The following is a 27,552-nucleotide window of genomic DNA, read 5'->3' as shown; positions in this document are numbered from 1 at the left end:
TTTTCAATTTTTAAAATGACCAATAATATCACATACAAGGGACAAATACTAGCGCACCATGACCAGTCACCATATTACCACCACATGGTGACCAATAATACCACATGCAAGGAATAAATACCACCACACCATGACCAGACCACATATTACCACTAGTAATGAGTGACCATGCTCGGGTGGTCTCTGAGTATTTTTGGCATGCTCAGAAATTCAGTTTGAGTCCCGAAAACTGCATGATTTGTGGCTGCTAGACAGCCTGAATACATGTTAGGATTTCCTAACAAACAGGCAGATCCCACATGTATTCAGGCTGTTTAGCAGCCGTAAATAATGAAGCTACGGGGACTCAAACTGAATTTCCGAACACACCCAAAATACTCGGAGACCACCCGAGCTTGCTTGGAAATCTCGAGTAACAAGCATACTCGCTCATCACTAATTACCACCACATTGTGACTGAATACTACAATACTGATCATTAATTAAAAAAACACAATACTAATATCACCACAAGTGCCATCATACGCAGGAGATCTATACTTAGTATGCAGTGTCTGTGTTCAGGTAATACAGTGTTTACCGGTGGCATTTATCACAGGAGCTCTGTATATAGTGTCAGTGTACAGGTAATACAGTGACATTATACACAGGAGCTCTGTATATATTGTCAGTGTATAGGTAATACAGGGATCACTGGTTACATTGTACACAGGATCTCTGTACATAGTATAGTGTCAGTGTACAGGTAACACACTGACTCACCAGTGACGTCTCTAGGTGAAGTCCTTCATCTTTGCTTTTCATCACTTCCAGCCAGAACTCGTCTCTGCAGGAAATAACACAGTTATCTAGAGCACTGCTTGCAGAACACATTACTTAATTTTTTCCCAACTTCTAAACTGTCACCTTTTTTTCTTCATCTGGTGTATAGTGTCATGCTACACAGTAACAGGACCGCCCCCCTATTTAAAACATTATCCTCAAAAAATAAAATAAACACATCACTGCAGTAATAATATCCTTTAATTATCCCCTATGGTAATAATATCCCCCATCCTGGCCCCCCGTGTGTCTCATTCCTGGCTCCAGCCATACGTTCTCCCATCCTGCCCTCATGAGTATCCATTCTGCCCCCATGTGATGTCCCATCCTGCCACGTGATCCTGCCCCATCTGTATCGTGATCCTGCCCCATCTGTCTCATGATCCTGTCCCATCATCCTGACCCATCTGTGCCGTGATCCTGCCCCATCTGTCTCCATTGTATCCATCCTGCCCCATGATCCTGCCCCATCTGTCTCCATCCTGCCCCATGATCCTGCCCCATCTGTCTCCATCCTGCCAGCGTGTCTCCCATCCTGCCACAGTGTCTCCCATCCTGCCAGCGTGTCTCCCATCCTGCCAGTGTCTCCCATGCTGCCAGCGTGTCTCCCATCCTGCCACAGTGTCTCCCATCCTGCCACAGTGTCTCCCATCCTGCCAGCGTGTCTCCCATCCTGCCAGCGTGTCTCCCATCCTGCCACAGTGTCTCCCATCCTGCCACAGTGTCTCCCATCCTGCCAGCGTGTCTCCCATCCTGCCACAGTGTCTCCCATCCTGCCACAGTGTCTCCCATCCTGCCACAGTGTCTCCCATCCTGCCAGCGTGTCTCCCATCCTGCCAGCGTGTCTCCCATCCTGCCACAGTGTCTCCCATCCTGCCAGCGTGTCTCCCATCCTGCCACAGTGTCTCCCATCCTGCCACAGTGTCTCCCATCCTGCCACAGTGTCTCCCATCTTGCCACAGTGTCTCCCATCTTGCCACAGTGTCTCCCATCCTGCCACAGTGTCTCCCATCCTGCCACAGTGTCTCCCATCCTGCCACAGTGTCTCCCATCTTGCCACAGTGTCTCCCATCCTGCCACAGTGTTTCCCATCCTGCCACAGTGTCTCCCATCCTGCCACAGTGTCTCTCATCCTGCCACAGTGTCTCCCATCCTGCCACAGTGTCTCCCATCTTGCCACAGTGTCTCCCATCCTGCCACAGTGTCTCCCATCCTGCCACAGTGTCTCCCATCTTGCCACAGTGTCTCCCATCCTGCCACAGTGTCTCCCATCCTGCCACAGTGTCTCCCATCCTGCCACAGTGTCTCCCAGTGTCTCGTGCCACTTGCAATTAGAAAAAAACCTTTCTCCTTACCTGGCCACGCTCCTGCGCCGATGCTTCCTCCATACAGTTCAAGGGCGCACTCGCCGGCGAATGAAAAATGACGTCATACGCCGGCGACATGCGCGCTGACGTCAGCTGCCAGCCTCCGATTGGCTGGCGGTTTTTAACTATTGCCGTGAGGGCCCGCACGGCAATAGAGTTTGACTGAACCTGCGTCACGGACGCAGGTTCAGTTACTGCATCGGCAGAATGCTGCCGACCAGCGGAAGCCTGCCACTGGGGCCCCGATGAGAAGAAGAGACGGGCCTGATGGGGGCCCCAGTCAGGTGAGTAATGCCCTGATGTCGGCCCTGTATGTATCTATCTATCTATCATCTATCTATTATCTATCATCTATCTGTTATTTATCTATTATCTATTTCCTTTTTTATCTAATGTCAATTATATGTCGAAATCATCTTAATAATTTTATACAGATCTTCCCTGGCGTCCACATGTCGGATCTATCAGTGTCCCTAGGCTGGAAGATGGTAAATCAGCCGCCCTGACCTGTGATATCTCCGGATATTTCCCGGATCTTCTATCTGTTATCTGGTTCACAAAGAAAGACGGAAATGTGACGGAACTGCCCAGACAATCATCATTTTATATAAACAGAACTTACAAGATGTCAGAGACAAAGACGAGACAGAAAGATAACACGTATTCCTGTGAAGCGTCATTGACTTTTACCCCCAAAATAAGTTCACACCGAGGATCAGAAATCCTCTGCAGAGTGGAGCATCCCAGCGAGGAGCGCCCCATAGAGCGGAGCACCGGACCCCTACACATCGGTGAGTTATGTGGTAGAAATATATAACAAATAGCCAGTGACATTACAACAACTCCCCAGTATGGGGCATATGACGATACTGTCCCCTGGGGTGGGTCCCGGGTGTAGCAATGACAGATAGTGCAAGTCATCAGAGTACGCTCTCAGATTTATAGGCTGCAGACAAATATCATTTACAATCTCATTATTATTCCTTTCCTAATAATAGTATAGTATTGTCGGATAGTACTTGTAAATAGAAGCAATTTTGCAATTTTTTCATCCGTACCTGAGATATTAATACTTTTGCTCACATCCCGTTGCCTTGGGCACCGACCACCACTAATATACCCGGTGCCACCAAGACCTTTTCTATAAAGCTAGTAAGCGCTGTTTTGAAGCTGGCCAGGATAGCGAGACGGCAGCGGTGGTCGGTCTCCTGGGCAAAGAGCTGCAAACACAAAGAAAAGTGATAATATCTCAAGACCAGCTGCAAAGTGTAATAAGCAGCAAACTGCTAAAGTGCTTGTTTTTACAACCATTATCCGACATGTCCATCTATGAAAAATGTCCCCATAATGATGATAATAATGTGTCAGTAAAATATGTTGGCGTGTCTATGATTTTTGAGTAAATTGTCCAGAAAAAATCAAACTGGCCACACTGATACCGGGGATGGGACATAAGAGAATTTGCACTTCTTTCAATACAAGAGAGAATGCTGGAAAATTTAGAAGATTTCTGCAACAATGGAAAATGATCAACAAGATACTCAATAAAACTTTGTATATGAGGGATCTGAATGCCAGGACTCCCACTAATCACAATACTGGGGGTTCCAAGCGGGAGGGAGGCCTGGCACGACCACAGTGGGAAGGATAGCGGTGGTCGCGCGTGTTTCTGGCTACTCTACTCTATGTGGTCGATGGAAAGCCGAGCAGTGCACCTGCCCTAGAGATCGGATCCCATCAGTCAGATATTGGTCACGTATCCTGTGGACGGTGGTGAATATCCATTGCAGGACCTCTAACCGCTATTATTTCTGTAGATAAAAGACACTTCTCCCATAAGGAATACCATATTTCTCCCAGGGAATGTTCGTTTTATCGTTTTTAGTTGTATTTCTGTATCTTTGACTTCTTTAAGTTTTAACTTTTTCACATTTCTGGAACAGGAGAAAAGTAAAACAGAAGAAAGTTCTTGTGCTTTAAAAAGACCTGTGGTTGGTCGAAGCGTTGCCGTACATGGCAGAAAAAAGAAGATTTTCACCCATTTTTGGGCACGGTCTATCTAATGCAAGTGATTAGTTCCCAACACAATGGCACTTATGGAGGTGTAGGCTGCACCATAGTAGTGAGGGCTGCTCTGTGACCGAGCCGTTTTCCCTCTTTCCTCTCTCAGTTACTACCCTTCTTGCATTGTTACATATTTACCATGTGAACTGTGAGATTTGACAATGTTCCAATGTAAAATCCATTTTCATTATTGTGGACCAGAGTAGGCCGCATGTCGCTCGTGCTACTGTGAGCAGCCTGCATGGCCTAACCATGCTCCCATGACCTGCAGCGTCTCCGGACTTGTCTCCCATCGAGCACATCGGGGACGTCATTGATAGGTGATTACAGGGGAGCTGCCAGCAGCGGATTTTGATGATTTGTCAAAGTTTTTACAGTGGGAGAGCCTTCCTCAGACGACCATTAATGACCTCACTGATAGCAGCCAATTCTGAATAAATACAGATATTTAGAAAATCTTGTGAATTCTATAATTCCACAATTTTTCCTTCTTGGTGTTGCAATTTCAATTATAAATGTAGTTTTGTGTTGATGGCGTATAATAGTATGAGTTACTATCTAAATGCTTTGAGTTTACTGCCTCACACTAAGGTCCTGGTCCAGTTGAGGTTCACCAATAATACTATAAACCTTTGATATAATATATCAAACATTGACTGCCAGATTCTATTCCGGAAGGTGCTCCTCATCTGTGCTCTCCTGCCAGCAATTTCTAATCATGCAAGAGGTTAGACAAGGAGATCAGGGCTATATAATTACATCTCACGCACTGAGATACCTGCTCTAATCTATCGTGGGGGCGTGTTCTTTTTTTCTCCTGTGTGTTGCTGGCTGCTTATGACTATTCAACATCATTCAGGAGTAAAAGGACACACCTCCAATAACAATTATTTGATAATGCTCACATGAACATATCAAAAATTAACTTAATAGGAGACAAATATGTTGTTTGCTAATATTTCTAAAACGGGGAGGCTAAATTAAAAAAAATAAATAAATAAAATCTGTATTCCACTCTTTGACCTTTATTACTTTGTGTCTCCAGGTCAACTTGAAAAAATGTGGTTAAATTTCATCTTTAACGAGGATCTTTCATTAATTTTAGTGTTATAAACTGTACATTTCTGCAAAATGTTTCAGGAATGTACATTAAAACATTTTTTTTCTCTACCCCATTGTGGAGATGCAGAATGCTAAAATTACTGGTGACAGATCACTATTTTTATCACCCAACTGAGTGTTTGATGCTGTTCAGCTCTGTGAGTGTACTTCCTTCCCACTATAATACTTTCCAATCGTAAAAAAGCAGGATGGGTAGGAAGAAATGGACAACCACATTAATTTGCCCACTGAGGTCAGAACTGTGCAAGCATGGTCAAGTGACAACACCGCCCTTCCTCCATATTAGTAACACATGTAATAGCTCTTCAGTCCTCAGTTGCTCCTGCAATGCTCCTCAATCTAATGCTGCTGTCCACCACTTCTCCTAACCCCTTTACCAAGAGGAAGTCCCAAGCTGGAGGTATTGTCACATGAGACAGATAGAGGTTGGCACAAGACTTTCTCAGTCTCCTGTGATCACGCCTCCCTCGTGGGACTTTCTGTTAGTAAAATGTTAGGAGAGAAGACAGACATCGTCATCAGAGTGAGGAGCATCGCTGGAGTAGTCGAAGACTGAAGACCTACTACTACTGATCGGAAGGACAGTTAGTTGTTGTCAACGTGGTCACGATAGACAAGTTTCACGTAACCTTGCTTGCAGAGTTCTGACCTCAATGGGTGACTTTTTTCAGTCAGAACTGTCGATGTCTAGTTTTTCTTCACTATGACACAGCCTTTTTATGACTGGACAGTGTCATAGTGGGAAGGAAGGACAGAGTCCTCTCAAAGGTATTCCATGAGCCATGGACTGTATTCTCGGCTAGGTGTACTCCTCAACCTAGTGGATTCACATTTTTATTCAACAGGATCCAAAGAGTCTGAATCAAGAATCTTTAGTTTTGGAGTCCGTTGTTCCCTGTCTAAGGAACCATTGCATGCCTTGGTGTTGACCTCAGGGACATCTTAGGATATCTTTGTTCCTAGTGGATCTTTATTATGAAAATGACTTTGCTAATTCTCTTTTCACATCAGATAATCTCTTCATGATCTTATTCAGGTAAACACCAAAGAGTGTCCCTGAATCATACTCAATTGGCCCATTTACAGGAGAAAATAATCAGCAAATGAGTTCCGTAACGCTCATTCCCGATTATCTGCTGGTGTAAACAGGCCAGCAACCAAGCGCCGAATGACCAAAACGCTTATTTTATACATGTATAAAAAGTCAATTTATCAACAGCACATCGCCCGTCCTGTGTATACAGGGGATATGCTGCTAATAACTTGTAATGTATATGAAGATGAGCAATATTTTCCCATCACTGCTTGCCATCGTTGTATACAGACAGGGAAGTAGGTGCTGTATGACTTGACTTTGCCTTTGTTGGTGACCTGAAATCCACCAGTGTAAACGGGCAAGAAGCCAGAGGTTGTATTTGAAATCAATATCTGCAAGTCAAGATTTAAGCCAGACAGCAGATATATTTAGATTGTGAGCCCCACCGGGGACAGTGATGATAATGTGTGCAAATTGTAAAGCGCTGCGGAATATGTTAGCGCTATAAAAAAATAAAGATTATTATTATATAGCATGGCCAAAGCCATAATGTTGGTTTAGAGCTTTACCTTTTAAAAGCTGCTGTACAATCATCAATAAGATGGTGTAACCTGGCATCTTAGACCTGAACTATACATTTTCTAAGAACCTTGGAACGACATAAGCGACTGCTGCAATTGTGACGTGAGTTTAAATGGCAGAGGCTCTTTTTAAGAGTTATGGGTTCACCTGGTGGAGTGGGTTCTCTAGGTTGTAGGTCAGGGTGATCAGCATATTCCAGAGCTGATGATACAATGGTAATGGATTTGCCAGACAGCAATAGTGACATCAGGTTGTTCAGGATGGTAGATGAGAAAGCACAGCTGGAAGCACCAAATGCAGCAGAAAAAGCAACATAAATGTATAGGGTAATTGATATCTTGTGACTGAGTTATAGTTATACACAGTAAACAGTAGATGTATAGACAATCATGTATTTTGCAACAGAAATGCACTTACACAAAGTAATAGTAGATATAACAATAACAGTAATATAAGTCAATCGGGTATATTGCTGTAGAGATACAGTTATTCACAGAAACAGAAGAGTTACAAGTGTGGACACCATAGAATAATATAAATGGGTACCTTGCTGGCAGAGATAAAGGTGTGAACAACATCTGATATAGATGAAGGTGCAACTTGTGGCTTGACACAACAGAGGTGAGAGACACATAGCAACGAGAATCACTGGTCTGAGTTTGTCAGTAATAGTTGATGATTAGAAAGCAGACAGGATTTGCTTGGAAGGTAATTAGATGGAGCAGATTCTAGTGCAAGGTAACACTGCTGGTGCTAAAGCATGTGTTAGCAAGGCGCTATATCTGCTGAACACTCCAGCAGTTGCGTGAACCAGTCTTAAAAGGTCTTTAGAGATTATGAATAGTCCAGGATAACTCCATCAATAAATGTTTTATCAAAGTAACCAAATAGATAATGATTATAGCAGAAAGAATGACGAATGATGAAAAAAAGGACTAAAAATGCAATAAAATATGCAATTAGTATATAAGAAAGTCATCGTCAGCACTTGCTCATGAATGAGCAGCACTTCTATATTAGGATAGACGACCGCAAAAGATTATTTGCCATAAACCCCATACTGGGTACATGAAAGCAAACAATTAGAAGTGACATATAGAATTAAATAAAATTTAGTATATTTTATTGATATATGGATTAAAAAAAAAAGTATCAAATAAAAATCGGGAATAGGTACAGGAGAAAAGGGAGGCTTGAGTAACTCTTAAAGGGTATAAATCGCAGCAAGGTTATATACTTAAGGATACATAAAAATGGGGGTTATATGCCTGCAACAGAGCCGTCATTTATAACTAAGGTTACCAAATGGCACATAATAATAATAATATAAAGTGCTTGTGCTTACAGAAACACTACCAACCTTAAAGTAACAGCCTGTCATATAGACTTCTGTACAAGGTTATCATTCACCATAAATAAAAAAAATTGTATCCAATAAATGAAGACAATGGCACATATTCTGAAAACAAGAATCTTGAATACATCAGGTGAGTAGAAAGTTACTAGCCAGCCTTATTACAGCCATCAACATCCTTCTTCAACCACCAGGTGGCGCTCCGTGACAGGAATATAAATTGCTTATACTCAAGTAGAAAAACCCCACAGGGTGCAAGTAAAGGCGCTGTATTGTTAACCCCTCAATGACGGCTAATACGTCTTTTTACTGACCTAATATATATGAGAATGTCATCCCCATATAGGTGACAATCCAGCAGCTGTCGACTGTCCACTATAGCTGACAACTTGTTGTATCACAAGCGATCAGCGTTGGCACCGTCCATATCTGTTTAACCCCTTGGTTGCTGCTGTCAAAAGTGACTACATCAAATAAATGGTTAATAGATTGTGGGGGCTTCTGCTTTAATCTAATTGACACACTGAGATCATGATTGTGTGGTCCTGATGTTTTCCATAGCAGTTCATGGCCAAATAGCAGCCTTAGGGTCGGTCTCCCGTCTCTAGCGGTCGGTTCAGAAGTTACCGACATTTAGGTGGTAAAAAAAAAACACGTTTTCATTGCGGCTATACAACTTTGAATTAATTCCTGAAAATCACCTGAAGGGTTAATAAACTACCTGACAGAAGTTTTCAGTATGTCAGGGGGGGCGCTGTTTTTAAAATGGTGTCACGTTTGGGGTTTTCCAATATCTAGGACCCATAAAGTCCGTTCAAACCTGGATAGGCCCCTCAAAAAAATAAATTTTGTAAATTTCCCTGAAAAAAATGAAAAATTACTGCTACATTTTTAAACCTCCTAAAAGGCTAATAAAATAAACTAGAGTTTTAAAAATGGTGCTGATGTAAGGCAGACATGTGGGAAATGTTATTTATGAATGTTTTTATGTGGCATGACTATCTGGATTAAAGGGATAATCATTTAAAGTTTGGAAATGGCAATTTTTTTTTTTACATTTTTGTCAAGTTTCTGATATTTTTTTATAAATAAACACAAAACATATCGACCTAAATTTGCCATTATCATAAATTATAATGTGCCACGAAAAAAACAATCGGAAAATCACTGGGATTTGTTGAAGCGTTCCAGAGTTATCACCACATAATGTGACACTGGTCAGAATTTAATAAATTGGCCCGGAGCAGTTCAGTTTACACAGCCATGACGGCATGGGATGTTAATTATCGGGATTAGCCGCCACTTGACACAAACATCACATGTCAGCATAGGCATTTTCGGATTGGTTCACAGGCTTTTTAAATAATCATGAGCCTATCCATTTGAGCAGGCCCCCGGAAACGAAGAATAGGCGAAACGCGCGTTAGGGTGGGAGATGCAGCAGTCCCTGGTAACATAAACTCATTATGCACTTTATTTACTGTGGTTACAAATCTACACTGTGTGTCTACTGATAGTATATTACATGTGGTGGCATGAGCTTTTGAGGCTCTTGTATTTATTGCACCTTACTGTTTTGGTTTAAAAACATTAACCCCTTTACCCCCGAGGGTGGTTTGCATGTTAATGACCGGGCCAATTTTTACAATTCTGGCCACTGTCACTTTATGAGGTAATAACTCTGGAACTCTTCAATGGATCCAGTGATTCTGAGATTGTTTTCTCGTGACATACTGTACTTCATGATAGTGGTAACATTTCTTTGATATGACTTGCATTTATTTGTGAAAAAAATGGAAATTTGGTGAAAATTGCACAATTTTCCAACCTTAAATTTTCATGCCCTTAAATCACAGAGATATGGCACAGAAAATACTTAATATGTAACATTTCCCACATGTGTAGAGACGGGCGGACACCTGGATGTTCAGGTCCGGCAGGTTCAGCCAAACAGTTACAAAAAGTTTGTGCTTGTGCACCAGAACAGTACCCGGACCCGAGCCCCGACCAGACATCCAGTGTTTGCAATGCTGTCATGTGCATGACTGAGCGGCAATCACCGCTTCGGATCGACAGTGAAATCATCCCTGCCTGTTAGAGAGCCGCGGTTCCCACGCTGTCAAAAGACATCGTAAGCGCTCAGCTGTGATCAGAGGTATAAAGTTTACCTCCGGTCACTGGTGTCAGCTGATGGGACTACAGCTCCCATCATCCGACACCTGCTGCTGCTAATAACGGAGCACAGGAGCGGCTGATGGGAGTATTCATCATCCGCTCCTGTGCTGTAAATAAATAATTTTATTAAAAAAACAGCATGGGGTTCCCCTGCATTTTTGGTAACCAGCCAGGCAAAGCTCACAGCTGATGGCTGCAACCCCTACTGTCAGCTTCAACAAGGCTGGTTATCAGGAATAGAGGGGTCCCCACGCTGTTTTTTTATTATTTAAATAAATAATTAAAAAAAAGACGTGGGGTCCCCCCATTTTTTACAACCAGCCTTGCTAAAGCAGACAGCTGGGGGCTGGTATTCTCAAGCTGGTAAGGGGCCTGACCTTAACCCCATAGAGAATCTACGGGATATTGTCAAGAGGAAGATGAGAAACACCAGACCCAACAATGCAGATGAGCTGAAGGCTGCTATCAAAGCAACCTGGGCTTCCATAACCCCTCAGCAGTGCCACAGGCTGATCGCCTCCGTGCCACGCCGTATTGATGCAGTAGTTGATGCAGAAGGAGCCCCGACCAAGTACTGAGTGCATTTACTGATCATACATTTCAGGAGGACATTTCGGATTTTACAATCATTTTTCAGGCTGGTGTTATAAAGTATTCTAATTTCCTGAGATAATGACTTTTGGGTTCTCATTGGCTGTAAGCCATAATCATCAACATTACCAGAAATAACCCCGTGACATAGATCCCACTGTGTGTAATGACTCTATAGAATAGAGGAGAGTCACTGTATTGGAGAACTGAAATAAATTCACTTTCTGATGATATTCTGATTTTGTGAGAAGCCCCTGTATGTGTCTGTGTGTTTTGAAGAATATTTCCTCTGAAAGCGATGTGTAAATGACATAGAGAATTGTTTTATGTAAAAGCTCGTGTTAAAATCGCACTGAAATCGGATGTAAATCAGATACCAGGTGTGAAAAATCGGATTGCACTCGCATGAGAAACGCTTGACACTCGCATTATACTCGTCTGACTTTGCAGGAACAAAATCGGACCGATTTTAAAATCGTTAATGTGACTCCGGCCTAATGCTGATTTCCCAAATAGGAAAGAGAAAGTGAAAGATATTTGGGAAGTTATTTGGGAAGTGTTGTCGGCCTCGCTGTGAGCTGGATCATATCTGCCCTGGGAATCAGAGACCAAGGAGAAAATCTGATCTGTGAAGAGTCGGATCATTTCAGGGAATCCCGGGAACAGCGAGAAATTACAGGAGAAGAACTGCGCGGCCATGAAGGGATTCCTCAGCCTCCTGCTCCTCGCTCTCTCAGGTCAGCGCTTCCCCTTCTCTCTTCACATGAAGGTTTGTGAGAACAAACCCCAATAATTTATCTCTGGACGGAGGCGGTCGGATCACGATTCCTCCCGATATATTACATTATATTATACGGATTCTGTATGAACTTTCCTAATACACCGAGAACCGTAATAAGACAGGTGTAATGGTTTGGGCGTGACTCTGCATTAACTGTTTATGGTTTGGTTTAGATGTTCCTGTGATTTTATTAATCCCATAATTGGAGTTAGGCCGGGATCACATATGCGAGAAACACGGCCGAGTCTCGCATGTTAATACCTGACACTGCCGCTGGCACTCGGGAGCGGAGGGGGTTGGACCAGATGGCCCAGGAGGTCCCGACCAACTCTACGATTCTATGTTTCTATTGTTATGTGGCCTCACGCTCCGATCCAAGTGCCGGCTGCAGTGCTGGGTATTAACATGCGAGACGGCCGTGTGTCTCGCATGTGTGATCCCGACCTAAATAGGATAATATAGGGAGGGGCTGATAACCAGAAGTAAATCTCCCACACTAAGGGTATGTGCACACATTGCGGATCCGCAGCAGAATCTCATGCGGTGTACAGCACCATGTTAGTCTATGTAAAACAAAAACCGCTGTGCACGTGCTGTGGAAAATTCCGCCCAGATTTTCTGAGGTTTATTTTCTGCAGCATGTCAATTCTTTGTGCGGATTCCGCAGCGTTTTTACACCTCTTCCATTATAGGAAGCCGCAGGTGTAAAAACACAGGTGGAATCCGCAGGAAATCTGCAGAAAATCCGCAGGTAAAACGCAGGTCATTTTACCTGCGGATTCAGCAAAATCCGCACGGAAAAATCCACAATAGAATCCGCAACGTTTGCACATATCCTAAGGCTGAGTTCACACTGGGCGTTTTTGCTGCTTTTTTATGCTAATTTTCAACTGTGTTTTACAGTATCAGCATAGTCTATGAGATCTCAGAAATCTCACGCACACACTTTGGTTTTTTGTCATCAGTATTTTGTGCTTTGCATGTTTTTTTGGACACAGAGCATGTCACTTCTTTCTGTGTTTTTTTCAGTGTTTTTCACCCATTGACTTGATTGGTTGGTGAAAAAATGCACCAAGAACGCAGGTATCAGGATTTGCTGCGTTTTTTGTGCCAAGATCTGATTCTATGGAGCAGGACTTTGTTTTTCAACACTAAACTTTATCAGCATCCACAAGACAGAAATCTAGCGTTCCAAAACCGCTGCGAAAATGCAAAGAAAACCAGGAAACATGCTTTTTCTGTAGCTTTCCTGCCAAGAGATCAGATTTTGCTGCAGAAAAAAAATGCTGAAAAAACGCCCAGTGTGAACTTACCCTAAGAAAGTATTTACAGGTCAGTGATAATAATAATACAGGAATAATCATTCTTCTCTAGCGCCAACATATTCCACAGCGCTGTACAATTCAGAGGGGACTTGTACAGACAATGGCAGACATTACAGAAAAACACAAACCAAGAGGAGTGAGGACCAGAGCTTACAGTCTATGAGGGGGTGGGGGGGACACAAAAGGTAGAAAAGTTCTTGCCATGTGCGGCCCAGCCATCGATATAACACATAAATAGGGATATTCAAATAACGCTGGATAAGTCAGTCATCAGCCAGAATCTGTGTAAGGCTACTTTCACACTTGCGTTTTTTTTGCGCTGCGCTGCGTGCGCAGTGTAAACGCACATAAAAACACATCATGCGTTTTTAATGCGTTTTCTTGTTTTTGCGCATGGTTTTTGCAAAAAAACGCATGCTTTTTTTGCGCTGACGTGCGCATGACCATGCGCACATCAGCACTCCCATAGACTTTAATGTGTTTTTGGGTGAATTTCGTGCGCATGCGGTTTTTTTTAGACAGGTCAGACGCACAAAAAATGCAACAGGATGCATTTTGTGCACCTGCGCGCACACTACAAAAAAACGCATGTGCATACAAATGCATGACAATGCGCACCCATGTTAAATATAGGGAAAAAACGCATGCGCATTTATGCGCAAAAACGCAAGTGTGAAAGTAGCCTAAGACCAAAGTGCTACTGAGTGCAGGGCGGGTGTGGAAGCAGATGATCAGAGGGACCAGATACTGAGGACAAGATAGGAAATGAGAACAGGGAATTATTAGAATAATGAGATGAGGTGATAGGCCAGTGAAAATTTAAACTGTGGATACTGAGAAATGGATTAACTATCGCAGTCACAACCATGACCGGGCCCGTGCTAGGGGTTCCCACCATCGCCAGCATCTATTTCACCTGGATGTGTATCCATTATTACGGGAAGGGGATCTGGATGGAGGACATTACACCAGGAAAGGGCCAAGTATGTTGGACATCATAACTGGAAGGGGCCATGATGGGGGACATTATTACTGCAATTGACCAAGAATGAGGGACATTATTGCTAGAAAGGACACAGGATGGGGACATTATTACTAGAAGGGACACATGATGGGGACATTATTACTAGAAGGGACACAGGATGGGGGACATTATTACTAGAAGGGACACATGATGGGGGACATTATTACTAGAAGGTACACAAGATGGGGACATTATTACTAGAAGGGACACATGATGGGGGGCATTATTACTAGAAGGGACACAGGATGGGGGACATTATTACTAGAAGTGACACAGGATGGGGAACATTATTACTAGAAGGGACACATGATGGGGGGCATTATTACTAGAAGGGACACAAGATGGGGGACATTATTACTAGAAGTGACACAGGATGGGGAACATTATTACTAGAAGGGACACATGATGGGGGACATTATTACTAGAAAGGACACAGGATGGGGAACATTATTACTAGAAGGGACACATGATGGGGGGCATTATTACTAGAAGGGACACAGGATGGGGGACATTATTACTAGAAGGGACACAGGATGGGGGACATTATTACTAGAAGGGACACATGATGGGGGACATTATTACTAGAAGGGATACATGATGGGGGATATTATTACTAGAAGGGGCACATGATGTTAGCCATTATAACTGCAAGTGACCCAGGATGAGAGACATTATTACTAGAAGGGACACAGGATGGGGGACATTATTACTAGAAGGGACATATGATGGGGGACATTATTACTAGCAGGGACACATGATGGGGACATTATTACTAGAAGGGACACAGGATGGGGGGCATTATTACTAGAAGGGACACATGATGGGGGACATTATTACTAGAAGGGACACAGGATGGGTGACATTATTACCAAAATAGGCCCTGGATGAAACACATTATACCAGGAAGAGACCCAGGATGGGTGACATTAGTATAGTATGCAGGACATTACTACATTATTGGGGGGGGAATACATATGTCTTTGAAGGATTTAGAATGCTACAAGGACCCAAAATGAAGGTAGGGGCCCAGGTCCAAATTTTGCACTAGGGCCCATTAGACTCTTGATATACCACTGCTGAGAAATAACCACATTGTCCGTGATAGTGCATGCCAGAGATCTGGAGATGAAATGTTAGGTTTGGATTATCGAGGATGTTAGTCTTAGGTCAACAGCAAAACAGAGAGCAAAGGTAGAGTGGTAAAAATAATGTGGGAGGCGATGTAGGGTGGTACACAACTGTCACGAGCTTTGTAGGTGAGAGTGGGGGATTTGGGACGAATAGCTGTTGACCGACTGTGGACACCTTAATGAATTTCAATGATCAGATGTGGCAGACATTCAACAGACCACGGCACGCGTTATCTCCAATAGATTATGGCAACAGCTCCCTGCACTGCAAACTATCACATGTGTTGGGGGCAGAATCATAACAAAAAAATTATAGTAGATTTTTAAAAATAAAAAGGACGCTTCCTTTAGCTTGTGTTCAAAAAGACATAAGACTCTCTATGACTGAGCTTCATAAGAGATTGTCATTTTTACTACATGCTTCACTATGGAAATATTACATGATATTATACAGTGGGGCAAAAAAGTATTTAGTCAGTCAGCAATAGTGCAAGTTCCACCACTTAAAAAGATGAGAGGCGTCTGTAATTTACGTCATAGGTAGACCTCAACTATGGGAGACAAACTGAGAAAAAAAAATCCAGAAAATCACATTGTCTGTTTTTTTTTTCATTTTATTTGCATATTATGGTGGAAAATAAGTATTTGGTCAGAAACAAGCAATCAAGATTTCTGGCTCTCACAGACCTGTAACTTCTTCTTTAAGAGTCTCCTCTTTCCTCCACTCATTACCTGTAGTAATGGCACCTGTTTAAACTTGTTATCAGTATAAAAAGACACCTGTGCACACCCTCAAACAGTCTGACTCCAAACTCCACTATGGTGAAGACCAAAGAGCTGTCAAAGGACACCAGAAACAAAATTGTAGCCCTGCACCAGGCTGGGAAGACTGAATCTGCAATAGCCAACCAGCTTTGAGTGAAGAAATCAACTGTGGGAGCAATAATTAGAAAATGGAAGACATACAAGACCACTGATAATCTCCCTCGATCTGGTGCTCCACGCAAAATCCCACCCCGTGGGGTCAGAATGATCACAAGAACGGTGAGCAAAAATCCCAGAACCACGCGGGGGGACCTAGTGAATGAACTGCAGAGAGCTGGGACCAATGTAACAAGGCCTACCATAAGTAACACACTACGCCACCATGGACTCAGATCCTGCAGTGCCAGACGTGTCCCACTGCTTAAGCCTGTACATGTCCGGGCCCGTCTGAAGTTTGATAGAGAGCATTTGGATGATCCAGAGGAGTTTTGGGAGAATGTCCTATGGTCTGATGAAACCAAACTGGAACTGTTTGGTAGAAACACAACTTGTCGTGTTTGGAGGAAAAAGAATACTGAGTTGCATCCATCAAACACCATACCTACTGTAAAGCATGGTGGTGGAAACATCATGCTTTGGGGCTGTTTCTCTGCAAAGGGGCCAGGACGACTGATCCGGGTACATGAAAGAATGAATGGGGCCATGTATCGTGAGATTTTGAGTGCAAACCTCCTTCCATCAGCAAGGGCATTGAAGATGAAACGTGGCTGGGTCTTTCAACATGACAATGATCCAAAGCACACTGCCAGGGCAACAAAGGAGTGGCTTCGTAAGAAGCATTTCAAGGTCCTGGAGTGGCCTAGCCAGTCTCCAGATCTCAACCCTATAGAAAACCTTTGGAGGGAGTTGAAAGTCCGTGTTGCCAAGCGAAAAGCCAAAAACATCACTGCTCTAGAGGAGATCTGCATGGAGGAATGGGCCAACATACCAACAACAGTGTGTGGCAACCTTGTGAAGACTTACAGAAAACGTTTGACCTCTGTCATTGCCAACAAAGGATATATCACAAAGTATTGAGATGAAATTTTGTTTCTGACCAAATACTTATTTTCCACCATAATATGCAAATAAAATGAAAAAAAAACAGACAATGTGATTTTCTGGATTTTTTTTTCTCAGTTTGTCTCCCATAGTTGAGGTCTACCTATGATGTAAATTACAGACGCCTCTCATCTTTTTAAGTGGTGGAACTTGCACTATTGCTGACTGACTAAATACTTTTTTGCCCCACTGTATGACACAGAATTGTATTTATTCTACTCGCTTATATACGTCGTCATTGTTTCAGTTGTTTCCATTGGCTGCAGTATTCTTGCCTTCACAATTTTTGGAAACCTTAACATAACCCAAAACAATGTTCCTAATGCCTGTGCTAGGAAACACTAATATTTACAGTCTTTGTATTAATGTGAAAGAGAATGGAATGTGTCATTAGTTTGTGATGTATACTTTCTTCAGTAATGGACTATATCTGTTATTGTCCACAGTGTCGTCACTAGAGCTGACCGGACCATCCACAAATGCTGCCAGGCTGGGATCTGACGCTTGGGTTCCTTGTCTGTTCACAGTGGACAATCCTCCTGTAGATCTCAATCATCTCACAATATTCTGGTACTTCCTAGATAAGGAAATCCTGAGCTATAACAAAACTGTGAGGACAAATTCTTCTAGACACTCTCTGAGCACAGAAGAATTACTAACCGGGGTAGCTAACCTGACTATTTCTAATATAAGATTACCTGATGGTGGAAGATACAAGTGCTCAGTGATCTATAACTCGGAGAGGAGGGAGAAGAGGCTCTGGTTGGATGTTGGAGGTGAGGCCGCAATAACAGAGCTGAATCAGAAATAACCAACTGCACTCACCCAACTAAGTAGGACTGTTTTGTACTTATATATAACATCAAAAGTCCATCATTAAACTTTTGTACCCTTCTAATATCTTAGGCTTATGGTCCTTTACCCAACATGGTCCCTCCTGGGGTCAGTATTTGTTTTTCTTTCTCTTTTTATTCCCCCTTGGTTATTTTTTCTCCAGGGGTTACTCTTCTAAGTAATCTGCCGGCAGCCTGTGTTTTCTCCTTGCTCCTTGTATGGGGCCCTTTATTCATTTCCTGAGAAGATGGAAGGTCCTGTTGTTGGGGTGAGCTCCTAGACCAATAGTGTCACCTATGCTTACCTACAGTACTTTTCTTTTTGTTGGCCTTAATTCACGACCTCCACACAGGAGTCACCATGCAATGTCCAACTGTTTCAGGCCACAGCTTCTCTCATGGCTAGTGTAAGTGTACCTCTTTCATTCCAACTGCTCGTAGACCAGATCTCCTGATGCTTCTCTATGCTCAGGTGGTCTCAGGGGCTTCCTTCAACCAATAAATGTCTTTTCAAGCTATATACTCTGGGAGTCATATTTTACCTCATTTTTTTCTATTGAGCTCCAATCTCTCTCCTCATTGTTCTCTCATCTGCATAATCTAATCCTGTCCTAGCTCTTTTGCACTCAACAAGTCTCAAGCCTGAATATCTAGCTGCTTCCCTGCCACCACCATCATTGAGAGACCTAGTCCTGAGGTTATTCGGCTCCATACCTCCTGGGTACCAGTAGGTGCTCTTCTGAACTAATTTTGGCTTCTTTCCAAACACAAAATATTTTTGCTTGGGAAATCCACTCTCCAGATCCTCCACAATGCAGTCATCACTTATTTAGTGCGATCAAAGTTTAACAAATTATTGCTTTGCATTCAGCCAGGCTCCCTATGTGTACAGTGCCTTATCCCCCCATCTGCATCTTTGACCCAGGCCATAAGTAACCTATCCAACCGTTCCCAATCAGTAGTTGAATTTCTGGAGTGTTTGCAGCCCATCTCACCTAAATGTGTTCTTCAGCCACTTTTGACATGTTGCTTGAGCAGACTTCTTCTCCTAACTGCAGACCTTGTCTCACAAGAGACAAAGTGTCTCTTCCCATGGATCTGCTTCAGCATTTCAAGAACATTCCCCAGGCAGAGCTATTGCAGACAAGACCTTTTCTCCTACTAACCAGTCCAAATACTTGAGTAACACCTCAGACTTAATCTCAAACAGGATTCTTAGCTGCTCTTGATCTAGGAGGACCTTATTCCGGCAGTGGGAGACACACTCCAGGTTAAGTATGACTTTGCCTCTCCTTTCTGACAGGCGGTTTCCTTCTGTATCACTGACAACAGGTGTCTTTTCCTAACCACGCAGACTATGATGATCTCCTCAACGAGGAATGAAAATATGTCTTCCTCTAAACAGTCTGAGGTACTTTTCACTTTTGAGAAGGAACTAGTTACCAAATAGGCAATGTCACCCCCAGGTTGCTCATCTTTCTGTAATCACCACCTTGTTTTGCATTGATGTGGCGTCCCAGTAACCTGCTGGATAAGTAGCCTTTTCAGCTGCAGTCTCCCATCTTGTGCCCTACTGTCTCCTTGACCTGGGTCAGCAAGGCCAATACAGCCTGGACCAAGCAGTTTCATGGGGTTTATCTTCTGGCACCAAGGCCGGACTAGCCATCTGGTAAATGCCAGAAGGGCCTGTCTGGTCGTGGGCAGACTTGTCTGCTACATTGCTAAAAGAATCAGTGTTCTCAAGACACCCATACTGTTAAGAGTTTTGATAGAGCACAAAGTTGCTGACTCCGTCACTTACCCCAGCAGGCCACGGGGATCATTAGAAATATTGGTCTTGTAGTAAATCTTCCTTTCCTCCATCCAGGGTAATATTAGTAATTTATCCCATCTGGTTTTTGGGGACGGGGACCCGTGGCCTGCTGGGGTAAGTGACTGAGTCAGCAACTTTGTGCTCCATCACAACTCTTAACAGTATGGGTGTCATGAGAACACCGATTCCATTAGCAATGTAGCAGACAAGTCAGCCCACGACCAGACAGGCCCCTCTGGCATTTGCCAGAATTGCCAGATCGCCAGTCCAGCCCTGCTTGTAGGACCTGGCAAGTAGCATGAACAAGGCTCGGATGGTGCTGTCTGCTAGCTATGAGTTACTGTCTGCACTGAAGAACCAGCTCGGATTTTGTTAGAGGACGGTGGAGGCAGATGGTAGAAGGTAGATGTGGACTGTCGGTTAAAAAATTTGCTCAGGATTTTTGTTACACTTGATTATGAATTAAACAAACTCCAGAGCCATCATTTCCATCATCCATCCAACATTTGGACTTGATTCTTCATATACAGTCACATATGTTGATACATTATTGATGTTTTATTCTTGCATTTTTCAGCTCCTCCACTGGTGACAATCACAGATAGAACAGTTGTAGTGAACGAGGAGAGTGTCCTGCGCTGCTCCGCCACTGGCTTCTTCCCCATAGATATTGAAGTTAAATGGTTCAGGGGCTCAGAGAGGCTGAGTGATGTTACTATGGATCAGCCACAGAGGAACCTGGACAGAACCTACAGTGTGAACAGCACGGTGACCATCACACCCACTGAGGAGGACCGAGAGCAGAACTTCTCATGTAGAGTCCGACATTTTTATCTTTCTGATCCTCTCCAGGTACACTTCCAGCTAATATATATGGGTAAGCTACCGTTACTATCTCTCTCTCCAAATATCAAAATTGTGTGTTTTATTGACCTTCTTTTTGTGTTTTTTAGACACTTTTTATTGTTAGTAGTTTTCAGAATTATTTCTTCCAAACTCAGATTTTTAATGTTATTCCAGTTAAAAAAATGATCACTTAGTTATATAGATCTTAATTCTAGTTTCATCTCTAGTTTTAATCTTCATGTGGATCTTTATTCCAGTCATCTCATTCTAACCCACCCTACAGATTGAGGATTATCTCAGAATTGCCCACAGTAGATCTTATCTACGTGTCCAAGTCTGCCCTGGTCACAGTGATTTGATATTATTTCCACAAACTTAATATTTAACAAGAAGGTATAAAAAAGGAATGGGAGCTATGTCTCCACTTCTCACTGAATCTAGCTGAGAAGGCTGTGAACAACTATAAAGATGTAAAGCTGCGGATATAAGGGATGGATGGGTGTCATGTAATAAGTGTGGGTGGATATGTAGTTATAAGTGCAAATTCCAGACTTGGAAAGAGCAAAACCTTGCAAAATGTAAAGGATAGCTCAACCATCCACGTAGGGATCCAACAGCCTTGGCGAGGCAGCGATCTAACTAAACAGCTAATTAGGGAACCTGGCCAGCAGATTAATGAGAGGGCTTACTGGGAAGCTAATAAGGAGCCTAGGTGTCCTATTTAAAGGGAGTCTGCCATGTCAAAAAAAGCATTCTACCTGCAGATAGAGTAAATCTGCAGATAAATAGCATTAAATTAGCGCCTGACCGTCACACTGAAAGCTACAGGAAAGAAATTAGCTTATATCCTCCCGGGAGCTGCCGGCTTTCAGTCATAAGGGAGTGCATGGAGTGCTAACAGTCATCACTCACTTTACTGTGAGCGGAGCAGTCTGTAATCACTCTCCAGCACAATGATTGATGGTCTGCCCTACACAGATGTGCTGAACATTCACTGCAGGGCAGGCTGTCAATCAAGGTACAGAGGAGTGATTACAGCCACGTTCACACTACAGTGACGGTAGCCACTTCATGCCTGCACCTCTGACTGACAGCCAGCAGCTCCCAGGAGAAAATAAGTTAATTTACGCTCTGTAGCTTTCAGTAAGGCGACCAGGATTTACTGCTATTTACCTGCAGATTGACCCTATATCTGCAGGTAGATCGTGTTTTTCCCTTGGTAGGGAATGGATCTAAAACTAGGGAATATTTTAGCTCAGTTCCCTCTTCATTTGACTGACAAATGTTACGGTACTTTACCCACTTTATAATGTATATCCATCTTCATATTAAACATTTCATATTTTTGCATTATGTTTTCGCAATCATGTGTAGCTGGTTTTCTTGTTTTTTAATTAAAAGTGAAATTTTATTGGGAAGTTTTTTGCTTCTCACAATATATTATTACCGTATGTAATGTGAACAGGGATTATATCGGTCTTCAAAGTATAAATATCAGAGAGGTCCTTATTTCTTATAAGGGGGCCCGGGCAGAGTCTGACTGTAGAAGACCACGTTGAGCTGCCGGTCCCATTATAGTCTGTGAACGCAATTATTATGTGTGCGCCGTTATCAGATTATGGCTGTTTGACCAGAACGTTAAAAATTGGTAGTGATAGTTCGGCCAATAATAGCTTTAAATAGAGGATTACATAAAAGAAATCTAAAACAAAAATTTTCAAAATTCCTCCATATTGGGTTTTCCCACCTTTACAATGTAAATGTAATGACTTATCGATAAATGAGGCCATCACTTTCTGATACTCTGGGGTCCAACTACCAAGACCTCTAAGACCCTTAGAATAAAGTTTCCAAGGTAAAACCCTCCCTGATTATAATGTGATGGGATCTCCGAACCTTACGCCAACATTAATAATCCCTTCGATACTGACTCTGTAGAAGTCTCTGCTCTCTATAGTAATTTATTCTTCCATTTCTGCAGACAGAAGCTCGGCCGGGATCATCGCTGTCTGTTCAATCCTTGTGGTTATTCTGATAATCATCATCATCGCTGGTGTTCTGTGGTGGAAACTATATCCGAGGAAAAAAGGTAATGTAGTCAGGATATGATTATTTCCTGTTGCATCTACATGTCCACAATAAACACATAGAAATCCATGCAGCAATGTCATGTTATTTCCCAGTTTGATGTAGAATTATCATTTCATGGTGTTTTATTGGTCCATTCATAGTTCGTGACATTGTGGGTCCTCCTAAGCTGATTGATGGAGAGGAGGCCGCTCTGCACTGCACAGTGGATAACGCCCCCGAGGACCTGTGTGTGACCTGGCTGATAAGAAGAGCTGGACAGGAGCAGGAGATCCAGACGTCTCAGAAGAGAGAACATTCAGAAGAAGAGGAGGAGAGTTTACTGGATACATCCTATGTGATCAAATCACAAGTGGTGGGACGTCAGTATTCATCATCACTGAGCTTCATACCCCATATGGAGAGACATAAAGACGTGACCTTCATCTGTAGAGGGGTCTCCGGTCATCATAATGATGAGAAGGTGTATCACTGCAAGATGATTTATGGTGAGATATTTCTATTATATGACCTAAAATACATAAAGTTATAAAATACATTATAAACTTACTAGCTTGGCCCGTGTGAAATTTTTGCACATTGGTCGTCGGGGGCGCAGGCAATTTCAGAAAGAGCAAGCTGGTCAAATGTAAATGTATTTCATGATGAACACAGACAGGTATTTATATATGGAGATTGGTAATACAATAAATTGGTTTGATAAGTAGAGGCCAAAAAATGTTTTCCAGTTGAGGTGCCACCTGCAGGTCATTGTGTCTTTCTGCAGGTTTATGAAAATGAATGCTTAAACTGTATTTAGTGATGAAATCGTGGATGTGTGGTTTGTTTGGCTGTTTTCTTGCTGAAGGGGCAAGTTTACCTTTCAAATGGTGTATTATTTGTGTATGGGGGTGCAGTATGAACGGGGGTACAAAGGAATCACCGAAAAACAGTGTTTAGAAATAATAGAATAGATGACTAATGGAGGATGAATATTCTCCCTACATTTCACATATTTGACTTGAATAAAATGTTGTAGAGCTTTATTAGTTTTCTTGCTACAATGTATATAAACCAAGATTGGAAAAATCCCCAGGGACAGGAGGCAGATGTGTGTACAAAATTGTTCCTGGCATCTAACTTTTCCTCCATTTATTCTGTATAGGACTCAGATATCTCTGGACGTCCCATAGATAATAAATGGAGGTCCATTATGACAGCAAATTTCAGAGCCTATTGTTTGGGGGGGATGAGAGAAGGTCCCGAAGTTCAGACCCCACTGAACAGAAAGTAATCACTAGTTTGTAGAAATTAATAGAAAATAACAAAAAATGGGAGCAGAAGCAAACTGTAGTCAGGAATATAAGGTCAAATACACAGAGCTGGGCTTGGGATAAAATAGAGGTTAAACAGGATACCAATTACGGAACATCCCAACAGTCCGCTTTGTCATTGAAGTGTTCAGTGGAAAGGATCCTAGAAGGGCCTGAGCTTCTGCACATGTGCAAAAAGAGGACATTTTGGGAAGGCATTGTGGGGACAGGGGCAGGACTTAAACAGTCTTGCAATAAGTGTGTTAACTGTTGAGAGGTATGTGGTAGACTTCTGTGGCCTATGGTGGATCTCTATCTGTGTATGGTTTTACACATGGCATGCTACACTCTTCCCGACAAATATTGCTACTAGAGCAGAACATGGCTTATTACAGAGATCCCATCTCTCAATGTGTCTATGTTCTCATATTACGAAACAATCACTGACCTCATGGAGACCAGTCAAAGAAAACACTGCGGCAGCCGGCAAAGGCGCTCAATCAGTGAAATCCTAGGTGCATTGCTCACTGAGAAATATGAATATGCAAATAAAGTCCGTGGAGCCTCATTTAAGAGTCTCAAACACGGGACTAGCCAGATCTTCCTCCAGGGAAGGACCCAGCCAAGGGGTGGCTCCTTTCGGAAACCACCATTACCACCATATTAAGTGGCCCTTTAAGTCAATATCCAGCTCTTTACGAGTTTACAGATATGACAAGGGAAATACCAAGGCCAGGTATCCATCCACACACAGCTGTTTCGGGGTGTTGCCCCTCATCAGTGTGGAGTAGGATTCTGGCTAGGTGGGAGCAATGCCTAGTAGACCAACATCACGAAACAATCACTGACCTCAGGGAGACCAGTCAAAGAAAACACTGCGGCAGCCGGCAAAGGCGCTCAATCACAGTGAAATCCTAGGTGCAATGCTAGGTGTAGCACCATACCGATCTATATTGGAACTTTATGTGCACGAGCTTTAAATATATATTTAGAAAACTTTTATGCACACCTTTCAAGAAGTTTGCTGAAACAAAATCTTAAAAATAAGGGAATGTTATGAAGGAACATGGCGTCGCTTCAGCTTAGCTGTGAAGAAGTCAGAACTCATTATTTTTGTTGTTTCTCAGTAAAACCCAAGGTGTCAAAGACAAAAAATAGAATTCTATCGAAACCAGGAATGATGACGTATTTGCTCAGCTTGGATCATTTCAACCCTAAAAATATAAATATCGTCTGGAAATGTGGAGCAGAAATGACAGAAAAAGTGGCATCAACCAAAGTATCAGAGAATCCTGACAAAACCTACAATGTCTCCAGTGAGCTTGATATTCCCGAGGAGCAACACAAGGATCCAGGATTCAAAGTACACGTGACCTGGGAACATGAATCTCTGGAGAAACCAGAATCCCGAGAGCTGAATATCAGAGACTCAGGTGAGAGGAGATATATTTGGTGGTTATAGAAGAATTCTGGAGCTGTATATCAGAGTCTCAGGTGAGAGGAGAGATATATGAGGGTTATATAAGAATCCTGGAGCTGTATATCAGACACTCAGGTGAGAGGAGAGATATATGGGGGTTATATAAGAATCCTGGAGCCGTCTATCAGACACTCAGGCGAGAGGAGAGATATATCGGGGTTATAGAAGAATTCTGGAGCTGTATATCAGAGACTCAGGTGAGAGGAGAGATATATGGGGGTTATATAAGAATCCTGGAGCTGTATATCAGAGACTCAGGTGAGAGGAGAGATATATGGGGGTAACATAAGAATCCTGGAGCCGTCTATCAGAGACTCAGGTGAGAGGAGAGATATATGAGGATTATATAAGAATCCTGGAGCTGTATATCAGAGACTCAGGTGAGAGGAGAGATATATGGGGTTATATAAGAATCCTGGAGCTGTATATCAGACTCAGGTGAGAGGAGAGATATATGAGGGTTATAGAAGAATTCTGGAGCTGTATATCAGACTCAGGTGAGAGGAGAGATATATGGGGGTTATATAAGAATCCTGGAGCGTCTATCAGAGACTCAGGTGAGAGGAGAGATATATGGGGTAATATAAGAATCCTGGAGCCATCTATCAGAGACTCAGGTGAGAAGAGAGATATATGAGGATTATATAAGAATCCTGGAGCTGTATATCAGAGACTCAGGTGAGAGGAGAGATATATGGGGGTTATATAAGAATCCTGGAGCTGTATATCAGACACTCAGGTGAGAGGAGAGATATATGGGGGTTATATAAGAATCCTGGAGCCGTCTATCAGACACTCAGGCGAGAGAAGAGATATATCGGGGTTATAGAAGAATTCTGGAGCTGTATATCAGAGACTCAGGTGAGAGGAGAGATATATGGGGGTTATATAAGAATCCTGGAGCTGTATATCAGACACTCAGGTGAGAGGAGAGATATATGAGGATTATATAAGAATCCTGGAGCTGTAAATCAGACACTCAGGTAAGAGGAGAGATATATGGGGGTTATATAAGAATCCTGGAGCCGTCTATCAGACACTCAGGCGAGAGGAGAGATATATCGGGGTTATATAAGAATCCTGGAGCTGTATATCAGACACTCAGGTGAGAGGAGAGATATATGGGGGTTATATAAGAATCCTGGAGCCGTCTATCAGACACTCAGGCGAGAGGAGAGATATATCGGGGTTATAGAAGAATTCTGGAGCTGTATATCAGAGACTCAGGTGAGAGGAGAGATATATGGGGGTTATATAAGAATCCTGGAGCTGTATATCAGAGACTCAGGTGAGAGGAGAGATATATGGGGGTAACATAAGAATCCTGGAGCCGTCTATCAGAGACTCAGGTGAGAGGAGAGATATATGAGGATTATATAAGAATCCTGGAGCTGTATATCAGAGACTCAGGTGAGAGGAGAGATATATGGGGGTTATATAAGAATCCTGGAGCCGTCTATCAGACATTCAGGCGAGAGGAGAGATATATCGGGGTTATAGAAGAATTCTGGAGCTGTATATCAGACTCAGGTGAGAGGAGAGACATATGGGGGTTATATAAGAATCCTGGAGCGTCTATCAGAGACTCAGGTGAGAGGAGAGATATATGGGGTTATATAAGAATCCTGTTGCCGTCTATCAGAGACTCAGGTGAGAGGAGAGATATATGGGGGTTATATAAGAATCCTGGAGCTGTATATCAGACACTCAGGTGAGAGGAGAGATATATGAGGATTATATAAGAATCCTGGAGCTGTATATCAGACACTCAGGTGAGAGGAGAGATATATGAGGATTATATAAGAATCCTGGAGCTGTAAATCAGACACTCAGGTGAGAGGAGAGATATATGGGGGTTATATAAGAATCCTGGAGCCGTCTATCAGACACTCAGGCGAGAGGAGAGATATATCGGGGTTATATAAGAATCCTGGAGCTGTATATCAGAGACTCAGGTGAGA

General features: G+C 42.8%; 2 protein-coding genes across 3 annotated transcripts in view; both read left to right on the top strand.

Annotated features, from left to right (window-relative positions):
• LOC141050656 (uncharacterized) overlaps window positions 1–4,977 on the top strand; it is a 29,359-nt gene extending 24,382 nt beyond the window's left edge. The window contains exons 9-10 of the mRNA XM_073547246.1: window positions 2,624–2,980; window positions 4,133–4,977. Of these exons, the coding sequence (XP_073403347.1) occupies window positions 2,624–2,980; window positions 4,133–4,143 (368 nt within the window). The 3' untranslated portion in view covers window positions 4,144–4,977. The remainder of the gene's footprint in view (window positions 1–2,623; window positions 2,981–4,132) is intronic.
• A 4,615-nt stretch (window positions 4,978–9,592) lies between these two features.
• LOC141050655 (uncharacterized) overlaps window positions 9,593–27,552 on the top strand; it is a 46,833-nt gene continuing 28,873 nt past the window's right edge. The window contains exons 1-7 of one of the 2 annotated variants that reach the window (XM_073547244.1): window positions 9,593–9,797; window positions 11,630–11,850; window positions 17,686–18,015; window positions 20,463–20,762; window positions 22,713–22,820; window positions 22,963–23,307; window positions 25,239–25,544. In XM_073547244.1, the coding sequence (XP_073403345.1) occupies window positions 11,811–11,850; window positions 17,686–18,015; window positions 20,463–20,762; window positions 22,713–22,820; window positions 22,963–23,307; window positions 25,239–25,544 (1,429 nt within the window). In that variant the 5' untranslated portion in view covers window positions 9,593–9,797; window positions 11,630–11,810. Of the gene's footprint in view, window positions 9,798–11,563; window positions 11,851–17,685; window positions 18,016–20,462; window positions 20,763–22,712; window positions 22,821–22,962; window positions 23,308–25,238; window positions 25,545–27,552 lie in introns of both variants that reach the window. The other variant, XM_073547245.1, reaches the window with a different exon arrangement.

The sequence above is a fragment of the Dendrobates tinctorius genome, unplaced genomic scaffold (assembly GCF_039654945.1).
Source record: "Dendrobates tinctorius isolate UK_male_01 unplaced genomic scaffold, ASM3965494v1 ptg000152l, whole genome shotgun sequence".
NCBI lineage: Eukaryota > Metazoa > Chordata > Amphibia > Anura > Dendrobatidae > Dendrobates > Dendrobates tinctorius.
This window is presented reverse-complemented; position numbering and strand designations above follow the sequence as displayed.